The sequence below is a fragment of the Ailuropoda melanoleuca genome, chromosome 1, assembly GCF_002007445.2.
Source record: "Ailuropoda melanoleuca isolate Jingjing chromosome 1, ASM200744v2, whole genome shotgun sequence".
Taxonomy (NCBI): domain Eukaryota; kingdom Metazoa; phylum Chordata; class Mammalia; order Carnivora; family Ursidae; genus Ailuropoda; species Ailuropoda melanoleuca.
In genome coordinates this window covers 66227827-66246217 of record NC_048218.1, presented here as the reverse complement: position 1 = coordinate 66246217, position 18391 = coordinate 66227827, and the positions used below count along the sequence as shown (strand labels likewise).

The 18391-nt window shown below is 42.5% G+C and overlaps 1 protein-coding gene across 19 annotated transcripts in view; it reads right to left on the bottom strand.

The window, feature by feature from the left end:
* KALRN (kalirin RhoGEF kinase) overlaps positions 1-18391 on the bottom strand; it is a 641300-nt gene that overhangs the window by 256189 nt on the left and 366720 nt on the right. For 13 of the 19 annotated variants that reach the window (XM_034659631.1, XM_034659642.1, XM_034659663.1 and 10 more), the window contains exons 16-19: positions 15174-15293; positions 8668-8886; positions 5046-5195; positions 2045-2159 (exon numbers count right to left, since the gene is read on the bottom strand). In XM_034659631.1, the coding sequence (XP_034515522.1) occupies positions 2045-2159; positions 5046-5195; positions 8668-8886; positions 15174-15293 (604 nt within the window). The remainder of the gene's footprint in view (positions 1-2044; positions 2160-5045; positions 5196-8667; positions 8887-15173; positions 15294-18391) is intronic. The other 6 variants (XM_034659650.1, XM_034659661.1, XM_019807694.2 and 3 more) reach the window with 1 other exon arrangement.

Genomic DNA, 18391 nt, shown 5'->3' with positions numbered 1-18391 from the left:
CCACCCCCGCCTCCCGCCCCACTGCCCTAGGGCTCAGCCATGTGACTTGCTCTGGCAAATGGGTTGTTAACAGATATTATACAAGGAGGAACTTAGTGTGCTTGTGCATTTGACCTTGCCCTCATCGCTATAAGAAGTTTTTCTGGGTAACCACTTCTTCAATTGAGGTCCCAAAATTAATACATGTGGAACAGATGAGACCCCAACCTGTAATGAAAGGACTAAGCCAGCCAGGCTTGCAGAACTGCATTGCTGAGCCTGGCCAAGACAGCTGGTCCCCAGCCAACGCACGGTGACTAAAACAGTTAATGCTTACAGTTGTTTGTCACTGAGTTTTTGGTATTCATGCCTTAATAATTGTGCCTGTAACGCAAACTTAAAATAGGTGGCACTGGCCTTAGGTCCAGGCAGCGGGTAGAAAAGAAATGGGTATAGGAGAGATTGTAGGTTCCTGCTCAGGTGGAAGCCTCAATTAGGCAAAGACAAGTGAGAACCTGCGTTTGATCTTTTTGTCTCCTAATCAGAGCTTTGCTCACTGCGGAATCTTACATGGTGGTGAAGAGAATCAACTCTGATTGATCAGGCAAAAATCCTAAGGAGTTTCAGATTTCATTTCTCCCCTTTCTGGAAGGCTTTCCCAAGGACAACAACCTGCCCTCATCCCCATAAAGGCGCAGCACATCCTGCTTTCTGGGAGCCTGAAGCCTGCAGCACACTGAGGTCTAGGGGGGCATGTACTCACTCAGCAGGCAGCTGGCCTCACCCACACCGCTGCCCGCATCCCTAAGTCAGAACACAAGCATGGTAGCATGCAGGAAGGGCTGGCCAGCCACAGGGTCCCTGGACCTCAAACAGGGAGCACATCTGGAAGAGGAACTCTGCCTCCCTCTTCTCTGTAGGGAATTTTATTCCTAAATTTAATTCTTCCCAGTGGCGTCTGATCTTGCCACCCCCTGAGCTCTCTGAGCAGGGAGGGAGGCCCTCCCCAAGGCAGATCAGCACCTCCCACTGTCTGTTTTGCAGCCCTCAGCCTGCCCCCCGCCTCACTCCAAGTCAGTTTCAGCTCCCTCTCCGGCCTCGGTCTCCAGGCCAGGAGCCCTCTGCTGTGTTGAGATGACATTTGTTAAATTCTTCACCCACTCAAAGGCTAATTTCTGCATGGTCCAGCATAAGTGATGCCACTGATAATAATTTAAGCTTAATGTGGTCATCTAATAAGCAATTATTATAGTTTACTGATTTTTTCATGTAATTGTAGACTTTATAGAATTCAGAGAGATGTTAGAGATTATCTGGACCAGTACTTATCTAAATTTTATGTGCACACAAATCATCTGGTTGGGGTTGGCAGGAGCGCTTGCCAAAATGCAGCTTCTAATTCAGTAGGTCTAGGCAGGACCTGAGCTTTGTTTCTCACACACTCCCAGCTGAGGCCAGGGCTGCTGGTCTGGGGACCACATTTTGACGAGCAAGAGTTCAGACGCCCTTCATTTTAAAGTAAGAAAACTGAAGTTTAAAAAGCTCACACAACAAGTAATAAAGCCAGGATTAGAACTTGGTTTTACGATTCTCAGTCTGGGTCTCGTTTCCTGGCTGGTAAGATAGCCTCGTCTGTGCTCCTCAATATGGTAGCCCATCTGGCTATTTACATTTAAACTAATTAATACTCAATAGAAGGAAAACTTCAGTTCTTCAGTTGCATTAGCGACATTTCAAGTGCTCAGTAGCCCATGTGACTAGTGGCTCCTCTCTGCACAGTGTAGATACCGACCATGTCTGCTCCTCCAGAAAATTCTGTTAAATGCTGCTCTAGACCAAGATAAATGAAAAAGTGCTAGGGAAGTTTTATCTTCATTTTTCTATTCCCAATCCTGATGCACGTTTAAACATTGCCCATGAATCCCCACTGCCCGTGCCACACCACATCAAATGTTTTCTTATCCAAGGAGAAGAAGCAGGAAATGTGAGAATGCGTAGCGACCAGGTACACAGCCTCCGTTCTATGCCGCTGATGTGGCTCCTGGCCGGAAGCTCCCACACTGACCTTTCACTTGCTGCTCAGGCCCCCGGGTGTGGCTGGCGGCGCTGGGCATGCTGACGTTGTTCCTGTGGATGTACTTGAGGAAAACCTCCGCGTTCCGCCGTGCCAGGGTACAGGCCTGAGAGACACAAAGGTGTGAGGACCCCAGCAGTGCATGGGGTCTAAGACACTGGAGAAGGACGTGCTGGTAGAGAGGTTTCTGGAACTCTGGGTGAGCAGAGCCTAGGAGGCCACTTCTGGTTCACAGACACTTCCATTTCAATGCAGGAGGCTCACCCTTTCGTGGAGTAAAGAATTACTCCCTGGGCCTCTCCCCTTTTCATCCCAGAGAGAAATCAGAAATCAGCCATCCCTTGACTACCTCTCTGTTGACTCAGTATTACTAAGGTCATAGGTACTAATGTCTCAGGCTGGTTTTCCTCTGCTGCCAGATTGCCTCTTAGAGGACCACTGGGGTAAAGCCACTTTAGCATTCGTTCAATTTAGTTGAGAAAGCAAATTGTTAAACAAGTCTATTAACCATACATTCCATACCTAAATGGAAGTCACCCACATTTAAAAAACTTATTTGTCCATAAAATCCACCCCCACCTCAATAACACTAATATCCTATTGCTGGGAAATATGGGTCTACGCACAGGAATAAGCGCCATTACGCTACCCTCTTTACGATTCCCATTAGCTGTGGGTGGCAGAGAGGACAGGTCACACCCTCCTTGTGCCCATGGAGGAGAGAGACCCAGGCCCAGAAAGGGCAGGAATCATGAAGCACATCGGGGCTGGAATCTAGGACTATGGACAAAGCATTTCTAGTGTCTCTCATGACCACAGAATTTCTGAATTTCTTTAAAGAACAGTATTTTTTCTGTTGTAGAAATCTAGAGATCACGGAAGTCTCCCCTTATCCACGGTTCTCATCTCTGCATCGTCAGTTACCCACAGCCCACTGCAGTCCCGGAGCAGGTGGTCCTCCTGACGTATTGTCAGAGTCAGTAGTAGTCTAACGCTGTATCACACGGCCTACGCCACTCCCCTCACTTGGTCTCATCATGCAGGCATTTTACCATCTCACACCATCACAAGAGGGGTGAGTACAGTCCACTGAGATATTTTGAGGGAGAGACCATACTCACATAACTTTTGTTACAGTATATTGTCGTAATTGTTGTGTTTATTTATCAGTTATCTATTTATTATCAGTTGTTCATCTCTTACTGTGCCTTATTTCTAAATTAAACTTTATCATAGGTCTATATGTATAGGGAAAAACATGGTATATATAGGGTTCAACACTATTCGCAGTTTCAGGCATCTGCTGGGGGTCTTGGAACATATTCCCCATGGATAAGGGGGACTGCTATTTATCCTAGTCCACTAATTTTCAATCTGCAGTTTTCAATATTATCTAGACAAGATGTTCAAACTTTAACAGCTTTTTATATTTAACAACTGATTCTATAAATTACATAGCAAAAAATTATTTTAAATTTTGCATTAACAACAGTGGTTTCTGGGAGCTCTGGTAAAAGACTGTTGGTGGGTCCTTTTACTGTGAGATCCATGAATTGAACAGCTGGATCGTGGTCCAATGCTAAGGTATCCAACACAGATCAACTCATACATGTAAATGGGGAACTCGGTGTTCCATCCACCAGGTATTTAATTCCCACAGCGACAGGGAGTTTCTCACCTATGATTTGAGGCACATATGGAAAACATTAGACCAGAACCTTTTCTTCTTTCATTCTTCAAAAGAAACATGTAATTTCATGAATTAATATCTTTATATCTCTTTAAAATGTCTTTCATATGCTCTCCTTCAGCCATTGTTTTAAACTTTGTTGTACAGTAGAGAAGACTTTTAAAATCTCTTAAGCCCTGTATGGAAGACTTTTTATTTAATCTTATCGGTAAGAGCTGATTATTAAGGGTTCTGACTGAGTGCAGGTGCAGACACCTGACAGATGGGAGGAGGGGAGGGAGAAGCCATCTCAAAAAGAGAGGGCGCGAGGAAAAAAAAAGTGGAACTCAAAGGGGTGGTCAAGTAGAGAAAATCCCTAATAAAAGAAAGTCAGTTAATTACAGAGTAATAGAAAAGCAGTGGCAACATGTCAGGGTATAAAAATTCTCTTTGTACTCTCAGAAACCTGAAAGGAAGCAGAACATGAAAGCAAAAAATTTGAGAGTAAACAGAGCCTTTAGATAAGTTTTAACACAAATGAGACTGTCAGAGAGATGATCAAAGGCTGGAGAAGAGAGGCTTACTAGGACTTTCCACACTAGCTGAAAGCCTGCTCAGAGCAGGACTGTGCTTCTGCCCTGGGAAGCTGGGCCTCTATTAAGAACAAAACAAACAAAATGAGGCATTTCTCTCTTCACGTAACAGAATAAATGGTGTTATATCTATTGGTTATTGATAACTGTTAGATTGGCAACTAAATAAGTTCTCTAAATTTATTTAATTCTTGCCCTAAATTTTACATCATCCATTTACAAAATATTTATTTTAATACTCTTTTACATCTAGACTTATATCTATGTCTGTATCTTTTAATTTATTTCTTTTACGTTATCTCTATACCCAATGTGGGGGCTCAAACTCGCGACCCTGAGATCAAGCGTTTGCATGCTCTACTGACTAAGCAAGCCAGGTGCCCCCAAGACTTATGTATTTCAATTAAAAATATTTTCATAAACCAAACATAACTGGGTAAAACTATGTGTTTTTCTCAATTACCAATATCAATGGGATATCAAGATATTCAAACATGGCACTGGCAGTAATGGTGTATAAGTGTCTAATTATACAGAAAGTGCTAAGAGAAATAAATAATGTTGGAAGCATAACTTTTCAACCTTTCAAATTAACCAGCCAATATCTTCTATATAAATGCCTCCCTTTAGATAAGAAGTGAGGAAAAACAGGGAGATGGAAAGCCCATATGATGAAGTGTGTGTGTGTGTGTGTGTGTGTGTGTGGCCTTGGATGACAGTGTGCTCTGACCTTAAGAAAAGCCTCCTTTTGTTCCAAATGTTTGCTGATGAGTGGAATTACATGGTCGATCTCTGCTGCTGGTCCCAGTTTATCTCGTCCGCCACACCAGTCCTCGTCTCTCCGGTATTCTTGTTCTAAACTCTCCAGGACACTACAGACCTAATGAACCACAAAGGAAAGCCTCAGTAAACTAATAGATCAGGGAAGTATTTTTTGAGCACCTTCAGCTGACAGAATCCTGCACGGGTGACATGTTTCACTGGAAGCTCAGTCTGTTGATTTAGAACACGCAGTGACCCTGCGACATGGAAGGGAAGTCCATGACGCAGTAGAGCTCGGGAGACAGATTAGGACTGAGAGATGGATTTTGAAATCATCTTCTGACAGTTGTTGGCTGAAGGCTGAAGCTAGGGGGTTGATGACATCACTTAGAGATAGTATATAGAGTAAGAAAGGAAGAAAGACCAGTAATTTCAGGGGTTTCAAAGTGTTTTTTTATATATTCTACTGCTGCAACCTTATGATAACTCTGTGAATGTGGCAGAGCAGGAAAAGGCAGTTCAGAGAAGATACTAGGCTTTTCCAACTATCTGTACCTGCCCCATAGGAATTAGCCCCAAACAGAAGTGAAGGAGGAAGGGGCCTGTGTTGTGGGACCTATGGGCCATAGTGAATGCTTTCTCTTCCATCCCTTGGCAAAAATATCCCAGCAAAAAATGTCTTGAGGTACTGTCATAAGTCAATGACATCTTCAGGCCTTCTATTATAAAACAGACATTTCCTTCAGAGGACAATAAATTTGGGTCAACTTAAAAGTTAAGGTCTCAAATGCTAAGAGGCCATGCTCTAAAAGCAAAAGCATTTCAAATGGGACTTTGATGGAAGTTAGGTTGGGTGTAACAAATGGGGACCAAGGGCAGCCTTGTGTCAAGGCCTAGGGAAGGTGCAGAAAGTAGAAACTTATCTTTATATTTTCCTTCAAAAGGCTTTGAATGCTTGGCTGTGGCAGCTGGGGGGCAGGCGGGCAACAGCTACAATATACTGGGTCCCCGTTGCCTGAGAAAGCCATCCCTTTTGATGATGAGTATGGTGTTGGATAGGATGTTTACTGAGTGATGAACTGAGCTGAAAGATGTTCCGGCGATACACCCTCATAGCCAACGTGCTCCGCATGCCCTGAGAAGGTCTGGCCCTGAATTCTGACCCCGCTAGTGCCACACACCTCTCCTTATACAAGGCATGAACACATGTAGGAGGGCCCCCGTCTCGAGAGAAAATGGATTATAGACAAGCAAAAACTTCAGGAAAAGGTATACTTATGTCTCATGATAATATTGGACTAAAATCAATTTGGGAACTGGAAGAAGTGAAAAGATTATCAAGCATAAATCCTTTAATTTAGCAGGTAAAGAAACAGAAATCCAGAGAGGTGACCTTTGGCAAGGTCAGTTCGGGGTCAAAATTCCTGACTCTTTAATGTATTGCTGTGTCCCCTTCAGCATCTACACCCATCAAAAACTAAAATTTGTGTAGGATAATAGACAGGGACTAAACCTCATTTTAAAAAAATCTGGATATAGGTATTCCCTGCTTTTCACAAGTTCACATTACATCACTTCACTTTTACGAAAGACCTACATTAGTACCTGTTTTCAGTGACCAAAAGAAATTCAAAGGGGTTTTTCACTTTTACCAAAAAAGGCAAAAAGTGAAGAGTGTTCAGTGTTTGTTCCACAGCAAGCTGCAGAGCTGTCCTAGAGGCAGCGTGCACCCCTGGCAGTGAGAGGGGCCCCCCAAGCTCCATCCCCAGGAACCACACCCAGTGTCTCAGCCTCCAGCTGCCACACTCGGAAGTGTGTCTGTGGCCATCTGTGCTTTAGCTCGACTTATTCTGTGCACCAGTGAGCAAGATGTGTGCCTAAGATTTCAGGAGGGCCTAAAAGAGGTTACTTTTTGGATCTGGGAATATTCAAAAATTTTTTCCATATAAATTAATGGTCATTGCTTCTTTACATCTGATTTCAGCTTACAAAAGTTTTCACAGGGAACACTCTACTTTCAGAGACAGGGGAAGCCTGTATTCAGTCATCTGGCATCATTTGCTAAAGACTTTGCTTTTGAATTGTTTTGTAAAAAATCAACCATATATTTGTGGGTCTACTTCTGGAAACCCTAGTCTTTTTCCCTGTGTCTATTCTTACACCAACACCATTCTGCCTCGATCACTGCAGCTTTAGAGTAAGTCTTAAAATCACATAGTGTAACTCCTCCAACTTTGTTTTTTCTTTTCAAGATTGTTTGGCTATTCTTGGTTCTTTGTATTTCCATATATATCTTAGAATCAGCATATCAATTTTTACAAAAAAAGTTTGCTGGGGTTTGATTGGGATTGTATTGAATCTATAAATCATCTTAGTCTGCTGCTCCCAACTCTGGGGCCATCAAAGTCCCTATCACTGAACAACAGAAAGGAGAATGGAGAGAAGGTGTGGAGGCTGGAACACTGGCTACGGGGCCCTCTCACAGGCATGTTTTATTTACTTCCAGATAGACCTTCCCATGGCCCCTGTAAGTCACCCAGAGGAGAATGTTTCTCTGATCTATTTCTACAAGGGAGCAATTCCAATGAGGGAAGTATTTTACATTGGATACAATTACTTCGGTTTAAACCCCTATTTCATGAAAGAATTCCCTGAAAGCACCCAAATCAGTTAGAAATCCTCTTAGCCCTTGAGCATATTGCTGTACAGATGGGAAAGTAAGGGGTCTAAATCCTTGCCATCCGGCTGTACGTAACTCCTGCCTTTTCTCCCACAGCTGTACCATCCTACCAGCTAGGCTCATAGTCTACCAGGGACAGAGAGCGGTGTTTCCTCCACTAGATGGACAGCCCCATGAGGGAAAGAGCTGTAGGTTTTCCAAGCCCAGTGCCTGACTGTGGCACGTTAGATTATGTCCAGCAGATTGTCACCCTGCTCTCCTGACCTTCACGGGAGGCATATACTTCCCTGCCTTATTGATGTCAGCTTGGCCATGTGACTTGTTTTGGCCAAAAGGATGTTAGAGCGTGTGACCCAGACGGAGGCTTGAGATGCAACTGCACAAAAGATTTAGGGCTCTTGCACTCCTGCTTTTCACCACAAATGTGCCTCAAGTAGCTGCTGGTCCAGGAGGTTGAGAGAAAGGAGAACAGATCTAGACCAGATCTCCAGCTTGGAGCCCAGTTCAACCAAACTCAGCCAAGATCAGCTGAACTTGAATACTTAAAAACAAAATGCTTATTGTTTTATGCCACTGAGTTGTGCAGTGGTTTGTTACACAGCATTATTGTGGCAGTAGCTGACCGATACAGCCCTCAAATCTAGTATTGCATACCCCTAATTTCTCCCTCAACACCTGGATCTGATGAGTTTGAGAAATTTACAAGAAACAAATCACATGGTTGACTTCTTTAATGGAAAATATTATAAGGAAGCTAACTGTAGTTATTTCCGCATCATTATTCTACTCTCAAAGGCTAGTACTGAGAAGACTAGCTTCTTCTTGAGGGAGATACCACAGACTTGCAGTATGAGGGGGAAAAAAACCCTCCATCGACATTAGTCCCTGTATGCCACCGCCCTTCCCTCACCTGTTCAGAAGTTTTATAAAATGCCACAGAGGCATTGACTAGTTTTAGCCGGTCTTCCATCTTCAGCATGAGCTGCTGCCAGTGGAGGGCCACCTTCTCGGCACATTCCCGGATGGCGTCGGCATCATAGTGGCCGGCCTGGAGCAGTGCCTCAGCTTTCTGCTGTACCTGCAGGGCGCTCTGGTGCGTCTTCTGCAAGGAAGTGGCATGAAAGAGGGACTGGGCACAAGGGGAGGAGAGAGAGGTCCGTGGGAACGACCCAGGCGTGGTACGGGAGGGGGTGGAGTGAGGCGTGAGTGGAAAGATGCAGAAAAGTTAAAGAGCTTTAAATGCTAGATTCAAACATTTTGTCATGACGATTAATACATCATTGTTTTTAAAGCACATTTTTTAAAAAAAGAACATCATGCATTTTCATTAACTGAATGCTCAGGACCCTAACTCCTGCCCCCACTCTCCTACTCGCGTCACTGGTTCTAAGGACGTCTCAGTTTCTGTGGTAGAGAAACCGCAGTTGTGTATATATCTGCTCCCTGGTTGGTTCAGACATTAGTCAATTTTTTCTCACTATAGTGAGTTTTCAAGGAGGTTACTGCTGTAGTCCCACTTTACAGGTCAAATAAACACAGTACATAAGAAAAAAAATCTCCACGTAATACAAAGCTCAGCCAACAATGCAATCATTTTAAACATTAGCTGAAAAGGATTCCAGTAGAAGGAATAAATTTGTCAGGTTAATAAAGCCTAAGAGTAGCGTCTCAGCATCCCTTAGCCACCCCACAAAGGGAACAGAGCAGTATAGTAGATAATTCAGCTCAACACGTAATCCCTACATTATTACATTACTTATGTTTGCTTTTAGGATAATATATATATAGTAGAAGGTTCATTTTCTTACTCAAGCTAATGTGGTTTGCATTCTCTGAGGTCACATTAACTGTAGGAGGTGGGGAGAACAAGCTTAAGGACTGGGTGGCAGAGAGAGAGGACCAGAAGGTATTAAAATTTACTAAAATAAAGTATGGATGTGGATGAAACATAGGACTTCAAAGAGCTAATATCCCAACCTCAACTGCTAGGATCATTTCAACTCAATGGTGTAGTGCTAATTTGGCCTCTGCACATTTGGGAAAGTACAGCTCAGCACCCGGTGAAAAGGGACAGCTAGCAGCGCAGTGACTTACTCTAGAATTATTTCTGCCCTTCTTGGGCAGCAGTACCAGGACAGTTCCCAAGAGCTGATCCATTCTGCACTCCCTGTGTGAGTACAATGTCCCTCCTTTTCACCCCTACACCACCTGGCCCCCTTCACCCCTATCCCAGACTGCAGTCTGCACAGTCCTATTTATTTCCCCCCATCTATCACCCACCTCCTGGCCTCCCTTCCCCATTTCTGGAATCTGTACTCTGTGTTCATTATGTAAGCACGACAGCCTCTAGCCACCTAGGCTCCTTTATTCCCTTGCTTTGCCACTAAGTCAGCCCTCAATCATGATGACCGTATCAGAATCTGAGTTTCTGGGGGCACCTGGGTGGCACAGCGGTTAAGCGCCTGCCTTCAGCTCAGGGCGTGATCCCGGCGTTATGGGATCGAGCTCCACATCAGGCTCTTCCGCTATGAGCCTGCTTCTTCCTCTCCCACTCCCCCTGCTTGTGTTCCCTCTCTCGCTGGCTGTCTCTATCTCTGTCAAATAAAATCTTAAAAAAAAAAAAAAAAGAATCTGAGTTTCTAAATGTTGCACATGGCTAGAAAAAGTAAATTAAGGGTCAGAAGTGATCCTCTACAAATCCCTGATTTCTTTCTCTGTTTTACTTATTGGCACCATTTTCTTTTCCTGTCTCTTAAATAGAGGGGCTCCCCAAGGTGCATTCTTGGTTTTTGTTCACTTCTGCAGAACTCTTATTTATTCCCATTGCTGCTAATTACTTCCCTTTTGTAGCTGATGCCCAGTATTCATCTCTCATGCTACATCAGACCTTCATCTTTAATTGTTTTTGGGTGTGAGCGTGAGCTGCCTGCCATACTTTTCACTCCAGGTCAACAACCCTGATTGCTCTAGCTGCCTGGCCCCATGTTAGCCACTTACAAAGACGCATTCTTAGTAAAAGCAGTGAAAGGTCTTCCTGGAGAGAGGAAGAATGCTTGTCAGTGAATGCAAACGGCTTGACTGCCCTATTAGAGCCTCCAGCTTCCTCCCAGACATCTTCTCAATTTCCACATCTAGAACAAAATCCCTCCCTCTGGAAGTATCTTCCATAGAAGTCTACCATTTGTGTTGATGGTGCCCTCCTTGTTGCCACCTGGGTTTACAACCTTGACATTATTCCTGACCACTGAGCCTCACCCCAAGTCCCAGTCCAACCCACTGCATGCCTAGATTGCTGTGCTGGTCCCATAGCTAGCCTCCTTGCCTTCCATTTTGAATCCATCAAACCCATCCCTTGCATTTCCAACAGATCAATTTGGTTCTCTGTACTAGGAAGGGCTTAGATGAAGTGACTTCTAATGTTCTTCTGGCTCCCAAACTCTAATTTCATGCTATAAATATCATTCGCTTCTCTCAATTCAAAAGCCTTCAGTGGTTCTCCCACTGCTATGAAATCGAGTCCAAACTTTGAAGGATGTCCTTAAAAGCTCCTCCTTCCATAACATCATCTGCTACTTCCTTACCAAAGCCCTCTGAAAATACACTATGTGCTTTCTTATTTTTGCTAACTTCATTCTTCCTGCCTTTCAGTGAACACTGCTTCCTCTCTCCCCATTTATTTTCCAGTCATCCTTTGAGACTCAGCTCAAGTCTGGTCTCCTTTAAAAAATGTCTTTTTGGGACTTCCAGAGAAGATGGCAGAATAAGAGGCTCCTAACCAGAAGGGAGGTGGATGGGGGGATGGGTGAAATAGGTGAAGGGGATTAAAGAGCACACTTATCATGATGAGCACTGAGTGATGCACAGAATTCCTGCATCACTATATTGCACACCTGCAACTACTGTAACACTGTATGTTAACTATAGTGGAATTAAAAATTTTTAAATGTTGAATAAAAAAAATCTTTTTGGACAGCTGGAGACTCACTAAAAACGACTCTCTTCTGAACTGCTATATCACTCATCTAATACATTTGGCTGATTTTCCATACTTAGACTGTGAAACTCTCAAGGCAAACACTGTTTTAAAAATCACTTTAATAACTGTCATTTCTCCAAGGGCATACTCTGTGCTAGGCACTATGCTTATGTATATTTGTTCTAGTTCTTACGACACCACGGCAAGGTGGATATTATTATTCCCGCTTCACAAATTAAAACCAGAAGCTGAGGCTGGTTGAGTGACTTGCCCAAAAACATACAACCACAGAGGTGATGAAACAAGGAATAAGATTCAGGTTTGACTATTCCTATGTTCATTCCCACCCTATCACACCACATTATTTTATCTCTAGAGTTAGAATGGTATCTACAGTGCTTCATGCAGAGGAAGGCTTCACCAAATGAACATTAGTGATTATGATAATTAACTGGCTTCTCCTCAATATATGAAACCAGCATATAATTGTCATCAAAACCCCATTATTATGTCTTTTTCTCTGAGAGTGAAGGACTAACTCTAATTGTCCTATAATTTAGGCTATGTAATAAATCCTCTTCCTTATTCTGAAGCTCATTATCATCTGATAGTCCTTGGAACTCCATCCCCTTTAATTTCCAAATGACAAACTCTTATGCACATGACATAATCTTTGCTTTGATAAGCTTGAGTCATTATTATGCATTTATTTCTACTATTATCTAATCCTATTGAGTGTTATATCTTTAAAACATGGATTACCAGGGATGTTAATATATGATGTTAACATAGGAGTACATGGAAGAAAATGGAACCAAATCAATTGGATTTATTATCCAGTTTTAACTACTTATTCTGCCATAATGCTTATGCTCAAAATACATAAGAGGATTTCAAATAAAATTGATTTCAAAACTGAGCTTGTCTCCGTGATAGTCACAGCTCTTAAAGACACATCAGCCAAACCATTTTGCATACTAACAAACAATAATTTGGGGTTGTTGGTAAAGCTATGCTTCTGGGTGCTGTGTGCTGTCCTCTGTTCTGACAGGTTCTGTTTTCCTAAAATTCAGGGTATTTTAGGTAAAAATTCTGACCTTCTTTAGGGAGACTCAAACCTTTAAACCAATAAGGCCACCCAAGCGAGGGTGACAGACATCCTAGTCTGCCTGTGATAGTTCTAGTATATGCCTATTTTTCTAGCTGAGTTATTAATAATTCCCTTCTTCCCTCTTACAAGTATCTCAGTTATAAATTATCTAGTCATCCTACCCATAGCTATTTTGTTTTCCCTTACGGAACCTAGGATTCTTTCTTAGGGCCCAACAAGTCAAATTACGTTCTCTATCAGTAATCACTGGAAAGGCCTCTAGTAAGTAATTACTACTAAAATGGGCCAAGTCAAACTAGACTAGTTAGATCCCCTTTCAAACTGCGTAAATCTTCCCTGGCATATCTTCCCCCTGATGCAGAACCTGGTCTAAACCAACACTTTCAGAGAGAAGCACAAGGCTACCTGGAGAAGGAGCATATTTGAAGTTCATTATTTTAGCTACGCTACAGACCCTGCTTACGCTCCGTTCCCATGATCTTCCAGAAATCCTATCTGCTCTGCCATCTCTTCAGACCACAGACTTACTCCACAGGGGCCTCATGGGATCTCAATATCAATTCCAAGAATAGTTGATCAAGTTGCACCCGTGTAATTAAGAGACATACATGCTTAGTAAGCCTCTATTCTATAAGGGTGCAACGGCACTGTTACAAATTAATACATACTACTTATGCAAGCCGTGGAATTTGGTCATTGCACTAGCACTGCTAATGCATTCACCCACTGTTTTCCACTAGCTTGTTGAAATGCTCTAGTAACTCATGATACTTGGTTTTATTGGCCCAACATTTGCTTATGGGACACGAAAGTTAATTACCTGATAGTGCGGGTTAACCTTCACTTTTGAGATAAATGAGGAGGAGGTGTGGCCAACAGTGGTCTTCTCGCTGCCTCACACTCTCACAGCTTCATGCCACGCCCCTGGTCTGTCTGCCCAACCTCTGTTCTCCTCATGCTGCCTTGCTACGGCAGGCATGTATGCCTGGTTCTCGATTGTGACCCCAATTCTGATTTTCCCTTGATGGTCAATAGATCTTAACACTTTCATATTTGTGTACGCCAGTAAACTGAGACAGGCAGCTGATGACAATAAAGCCTCTCTCCTCGGCTGAGTCCCTCCTCAGAAGATGATTTGCCCATACTGTGTGCGCAATATATAGTCTATTTGAAAATCTCAAATCCCAGATGGTAAACTACTATTAGTAATGCTTCCTAAGAAGAGAGCAGGCATCTAATAGAAACATGTCATTTATGTTAATGCTATATTTATACATACAAGATGATTTCTAGAAAATTAAATGGTTGAAATCAATTAATACTAGTTTAAAAATGGTCAGTAATCAGTTGATTGCTGTATTAAAAATATAGGCACAAACAGTTAAAATGTTATCATTGTTGTGGAAAATTCTCCTTAACAATTTTTAGTAGAAGATAACACCTTTGCATTTCTTACACATTCAAAAGCGGTTTGAGTTTTAAACGGAACCACAAGTAATGAATGTCTTTGAAGCTTTCTCTCTGTTCCCACTGGTACTGAACTTACTTTATTTTTAATATAGTTCCCATGTCCCATTTCCTGCTCTTTTCCTCATATCACTCTAAAGCAATCAGCTCAAGTCTCTTTGGGAAGGAGAATGTTCTAGTAGAAAGGATAATTAAAGGTATTATTTAAAGCAAGATGACAAAATTTAGATTATTGTGAGAGGTATTTTATTTTAAAATAACCTTTAGAACAAGTGTCAGTTGGTGAACTTCTGGTTTCAGTTCATTCTTGAAACGTGGCTTCTATCAGTATTATCGAACAACTACTTTCAGCGAAGCAAAATACTACAACCTGCTCCGATGTTCATTGTTCTCGTTAACAGGCAGAATCTGACATTGAAATCTAAATATTACATTGAAATCGAATGTTTTAAAATGGAATACTAATGACTTTTGTTCTTGTTTATCCTCTATTCTGAGGGCTCCTCAACTGGACGTGACTTCTAACCTTTTGGCTTCACTTGTCTCACATGGTGTATAGTCCGTAATGTGCAAAAACTCAAAGTACCAGGGGCCTTATGGTTAAAGGTACCAGTGAGTAACCGAGATGCACATTTGTGGTGTGAACACTTGTCTTCCGATACTTGGTCTCCTTGGGGTGATGACCCCCTGCATTTGCTTCTCCATCAATTCCTGCATAATAGGGAGGCTACCCAGACCATTTAACTAGAAAAAGTAAGGGCTTCACTACCTAAAGGGATGCCCACATCTTGAGGCATCAACCTGCCTGCAATGCAGAGCAGAAAGGGGAGGGGAGTCAGGAGGAGTCAGATTTGGGTGTTACCTCGATTGCCAGTTGGAACTGCTCGTGTTCCCGCTGCAGCTGCTCTGCCTCGGACAAAGAGCTGGCATTGACCAGGCTGGCATTGAGCATTGACTCCCCATTGCGGATCCATCCCAGGACCTAGGGAGTCAGGACAAGAACACAGATGAACGGCCTTCGCAACCTCCCCAGAGCTGTTGCTTTCTCCAACGGGTCCTTATGTCAGACCTTGCTATCTTCTGACCGCACTTGGAGAGAGTATGGGAAGGCTCTGGATAATTCAAATGTTCATCGCTGCCATCTTACCTGGCACCTTGGGCCATAATGTGCTTATTGTAAGTATCAACCTCATTCTTAGACACATACATTCTTTTCCACCCTTATTACCCCACTGTTCCAATTTCCTTACCTATTCAATTTAAACATTATCTGATTGTATGGTATGTACATTTCTGAGGTTCTCTCTAGAATGTAGAATGGTGTAAGTAAATAAATTCCATATATTGGCATTCTTTTCTTTCTTTCAAAGCCCAGTTCAGACACCAAACCCAATTACTCCCGTTAGAAACAGCTCTTCTTCTTCTAGTAAAACCACACCGTACCACCTTTGTAGCACTCACCAGAGACTGCCTTGTTCAGTTGTTTGGACCTACATTTCAACATCCTACCATACCCCCTCCCTCCAAACGTAAACTTCTGGAAGACTAGGGCAGTATGAGTCATGCTTTAGTCTCACACAGTGCCTAGTATGGTGTCTTACAAATGGTGAGCGTGCAGTAATATTTTTGAAAAAGGGAACAATTAACTATAGACAATATCCAAATTACACCTGAACGGTGGGTCCAACCTCCAATGCCTTGCAAAATTGTTAAGAATAGACAGGTTTAAGCTCTGACAGATAAAAAACCCAAAGGGAGGAGGAAGGAGAAAGAAAACAAGTAAAACCGCATAAATAATCCATACAATGGATCGTTAGAAAAAGGGAGAATAAGTTCTAACTGATTTAAATTATCTAGAGGCAATGGCTAGGCTAAGTAAAATTTCTAGGTGACCTTAATTAGTACTGGGGGAAAGAAAGTTCAGCTAGGGAATATTAGAATAGAAGGAGAAACAGCTGACACTGTCTAGACAGTCCTAGGTGAAATGGGCATGTGGCAATTCCCCAGCTAAGATCTTGAGTCAAGTGCAAACAATCACACTGAAAGAATCAGGCCTTGAAAATATACCTTGTGTCTGGTCACCAGAAAATTGCTAAATATTTTCTTTATTAGGGAGTCTAAGGGTTTGCTTGGAGAGGAGATAAAAATTCTTCTGAAATTTCAAGATCAGTAAATATCATCCATCTGTTACTTCAAGGCAAAGGAGAAGATACCACAATCTGTTTCAGATTTTTGCAGATTTTTTTTCTCAGCTTCTTCATGCTAAACAATTAGAAAAATACTAAGACTGGTCTTTCCTCTCCCATAATCCTCTTAGGCATTTCTCAAATTTCCTCCTTGGGCAGACTATGACTGATGACATATTGTACATGGATAACACTGGGGCGAAAATCCTGCTGAAGCTGGGCTATTTGGATTGAGATGTTAATTCATGGCCAGTCTGGCAGATTGTGGATGAGATGCCAAATCTGCAAAGTAATTAGTTGCAGATATAACGGCTCAGAGTGTATGTGTGAAATCTCTGATGCCAGCGGTGTACTGGGGCTGGCTGGCTAGAGGTGCTAATGATTTCCAAAAGCTGCCTGTAAGTTTGGGTACATGCATACATGGATGGTATGCCCAAATGCTTCAGCTCTTTGGAAAATGGAGCTCACAATGTATACTTTGAACTATGCAAGTCCTTCTGCCATGATTCATTGCATTTTGCTTGGTTCAAGATTCATTTGAGGGTGTCAGAGAAACATTTACTTCATGTACATCACAAATCAACGTTTGAGGGGCAATTTGACTCCCTCTGGGCTTCCTGAGTCTTGCTGGCATCTGTTCCTCTCTAGTTTCAGCCAACTGGAAACATCAGTTATAGCTTTGGTGGTGGGGATCTCCATTATACTAGCTTTCCGTTTAGATAGCTTTACTATCGTAGACTTCAGTCTCGACACCTTTCATTAAGTCATGCTGTATCCTTGATATCCTTGTTTGGTTTTATTTCCCGAATGCTGTTTACAAAGGCAACCCAGGTCTCTAACATGGGAGTTTTGATTTTAGGAAGATAAAAATGCATATTTTTATCCATGGCTTAGGTTCAGGGGTGGGACTGATCCCTATAACTGAGTCTGTCACAGAAGCAGGGCTGGGATAGTGAAGAAAAAAAATACAAAATCTGAGGTTAGAACCCCTGGCTTTTTTACTACCTGGCAAAACCATTCAACCCTCTGAGCCTCGGTTTTCTCATTTGCAAAGTTAGGGTAATAGCACCTTCCCTTCGCACAGCAGGGTGGATGCAACATGCTGTGAGATGAAAGGCCTGCTGATGGGAGAGGTGGGGATGTTTAGTTTCGCAAAGATAGGGAATGCTATGATTCTACATTTACACCTCTCACACTGAGAAGGAAAAAAGCCTAGGACTACTGATTTTTGTTCCAGAATCTGTAGAGCTTACTGCCATATTGAGAGGTGATGTGGGAACCCCAGCTGTTTTGTTAGCACCATTCTCTGTTGTCTGATCATGACAACCCTTGTTGGTATAATTTTCTATTTCTGTCATCCTTTATTTTCCCAGTTCATAAAACTGGTTATTTATTCTATGAGCATCCAAATGAGTGCAAAAGAGTAGAGGAAATATTGTAACAAAAATAATAAAATGTTGTTTTTACTAATCCCGTGTGGTCTCAGAAACATCATGTAAAAGTGTTCTGCAAACCATAAAATGTAATGCATAATATGAGCATTTTATGTTGACCAGTTATCTTAGGCAACCATTTACCTATAGGTGAGATGACCTTTGAGGGTCACTTTGAATCCTTACGTTCCATACTTCTTTCAAAATTCAGAGACCTGCCCTACAACTAAGATACCAGAGAAAGTCAGGTCTATAAAAATGAGGGGCCCAAGGAATATTGCTGATTGCTGCTTGCGGACTCAGGAGCTGGCCAAGAATTCAGCTCAGTCTGGGCTGAGAGGGTGAACTGAAAATGGGGATCTACTGCTTTCTCAGGCCAAGGAAGCACAGCAAACCTCAGCAAGAAGACTGGATTTGTTTAACTGGATGTGGATGTCCACAAACGATGATGCCATCTAAGC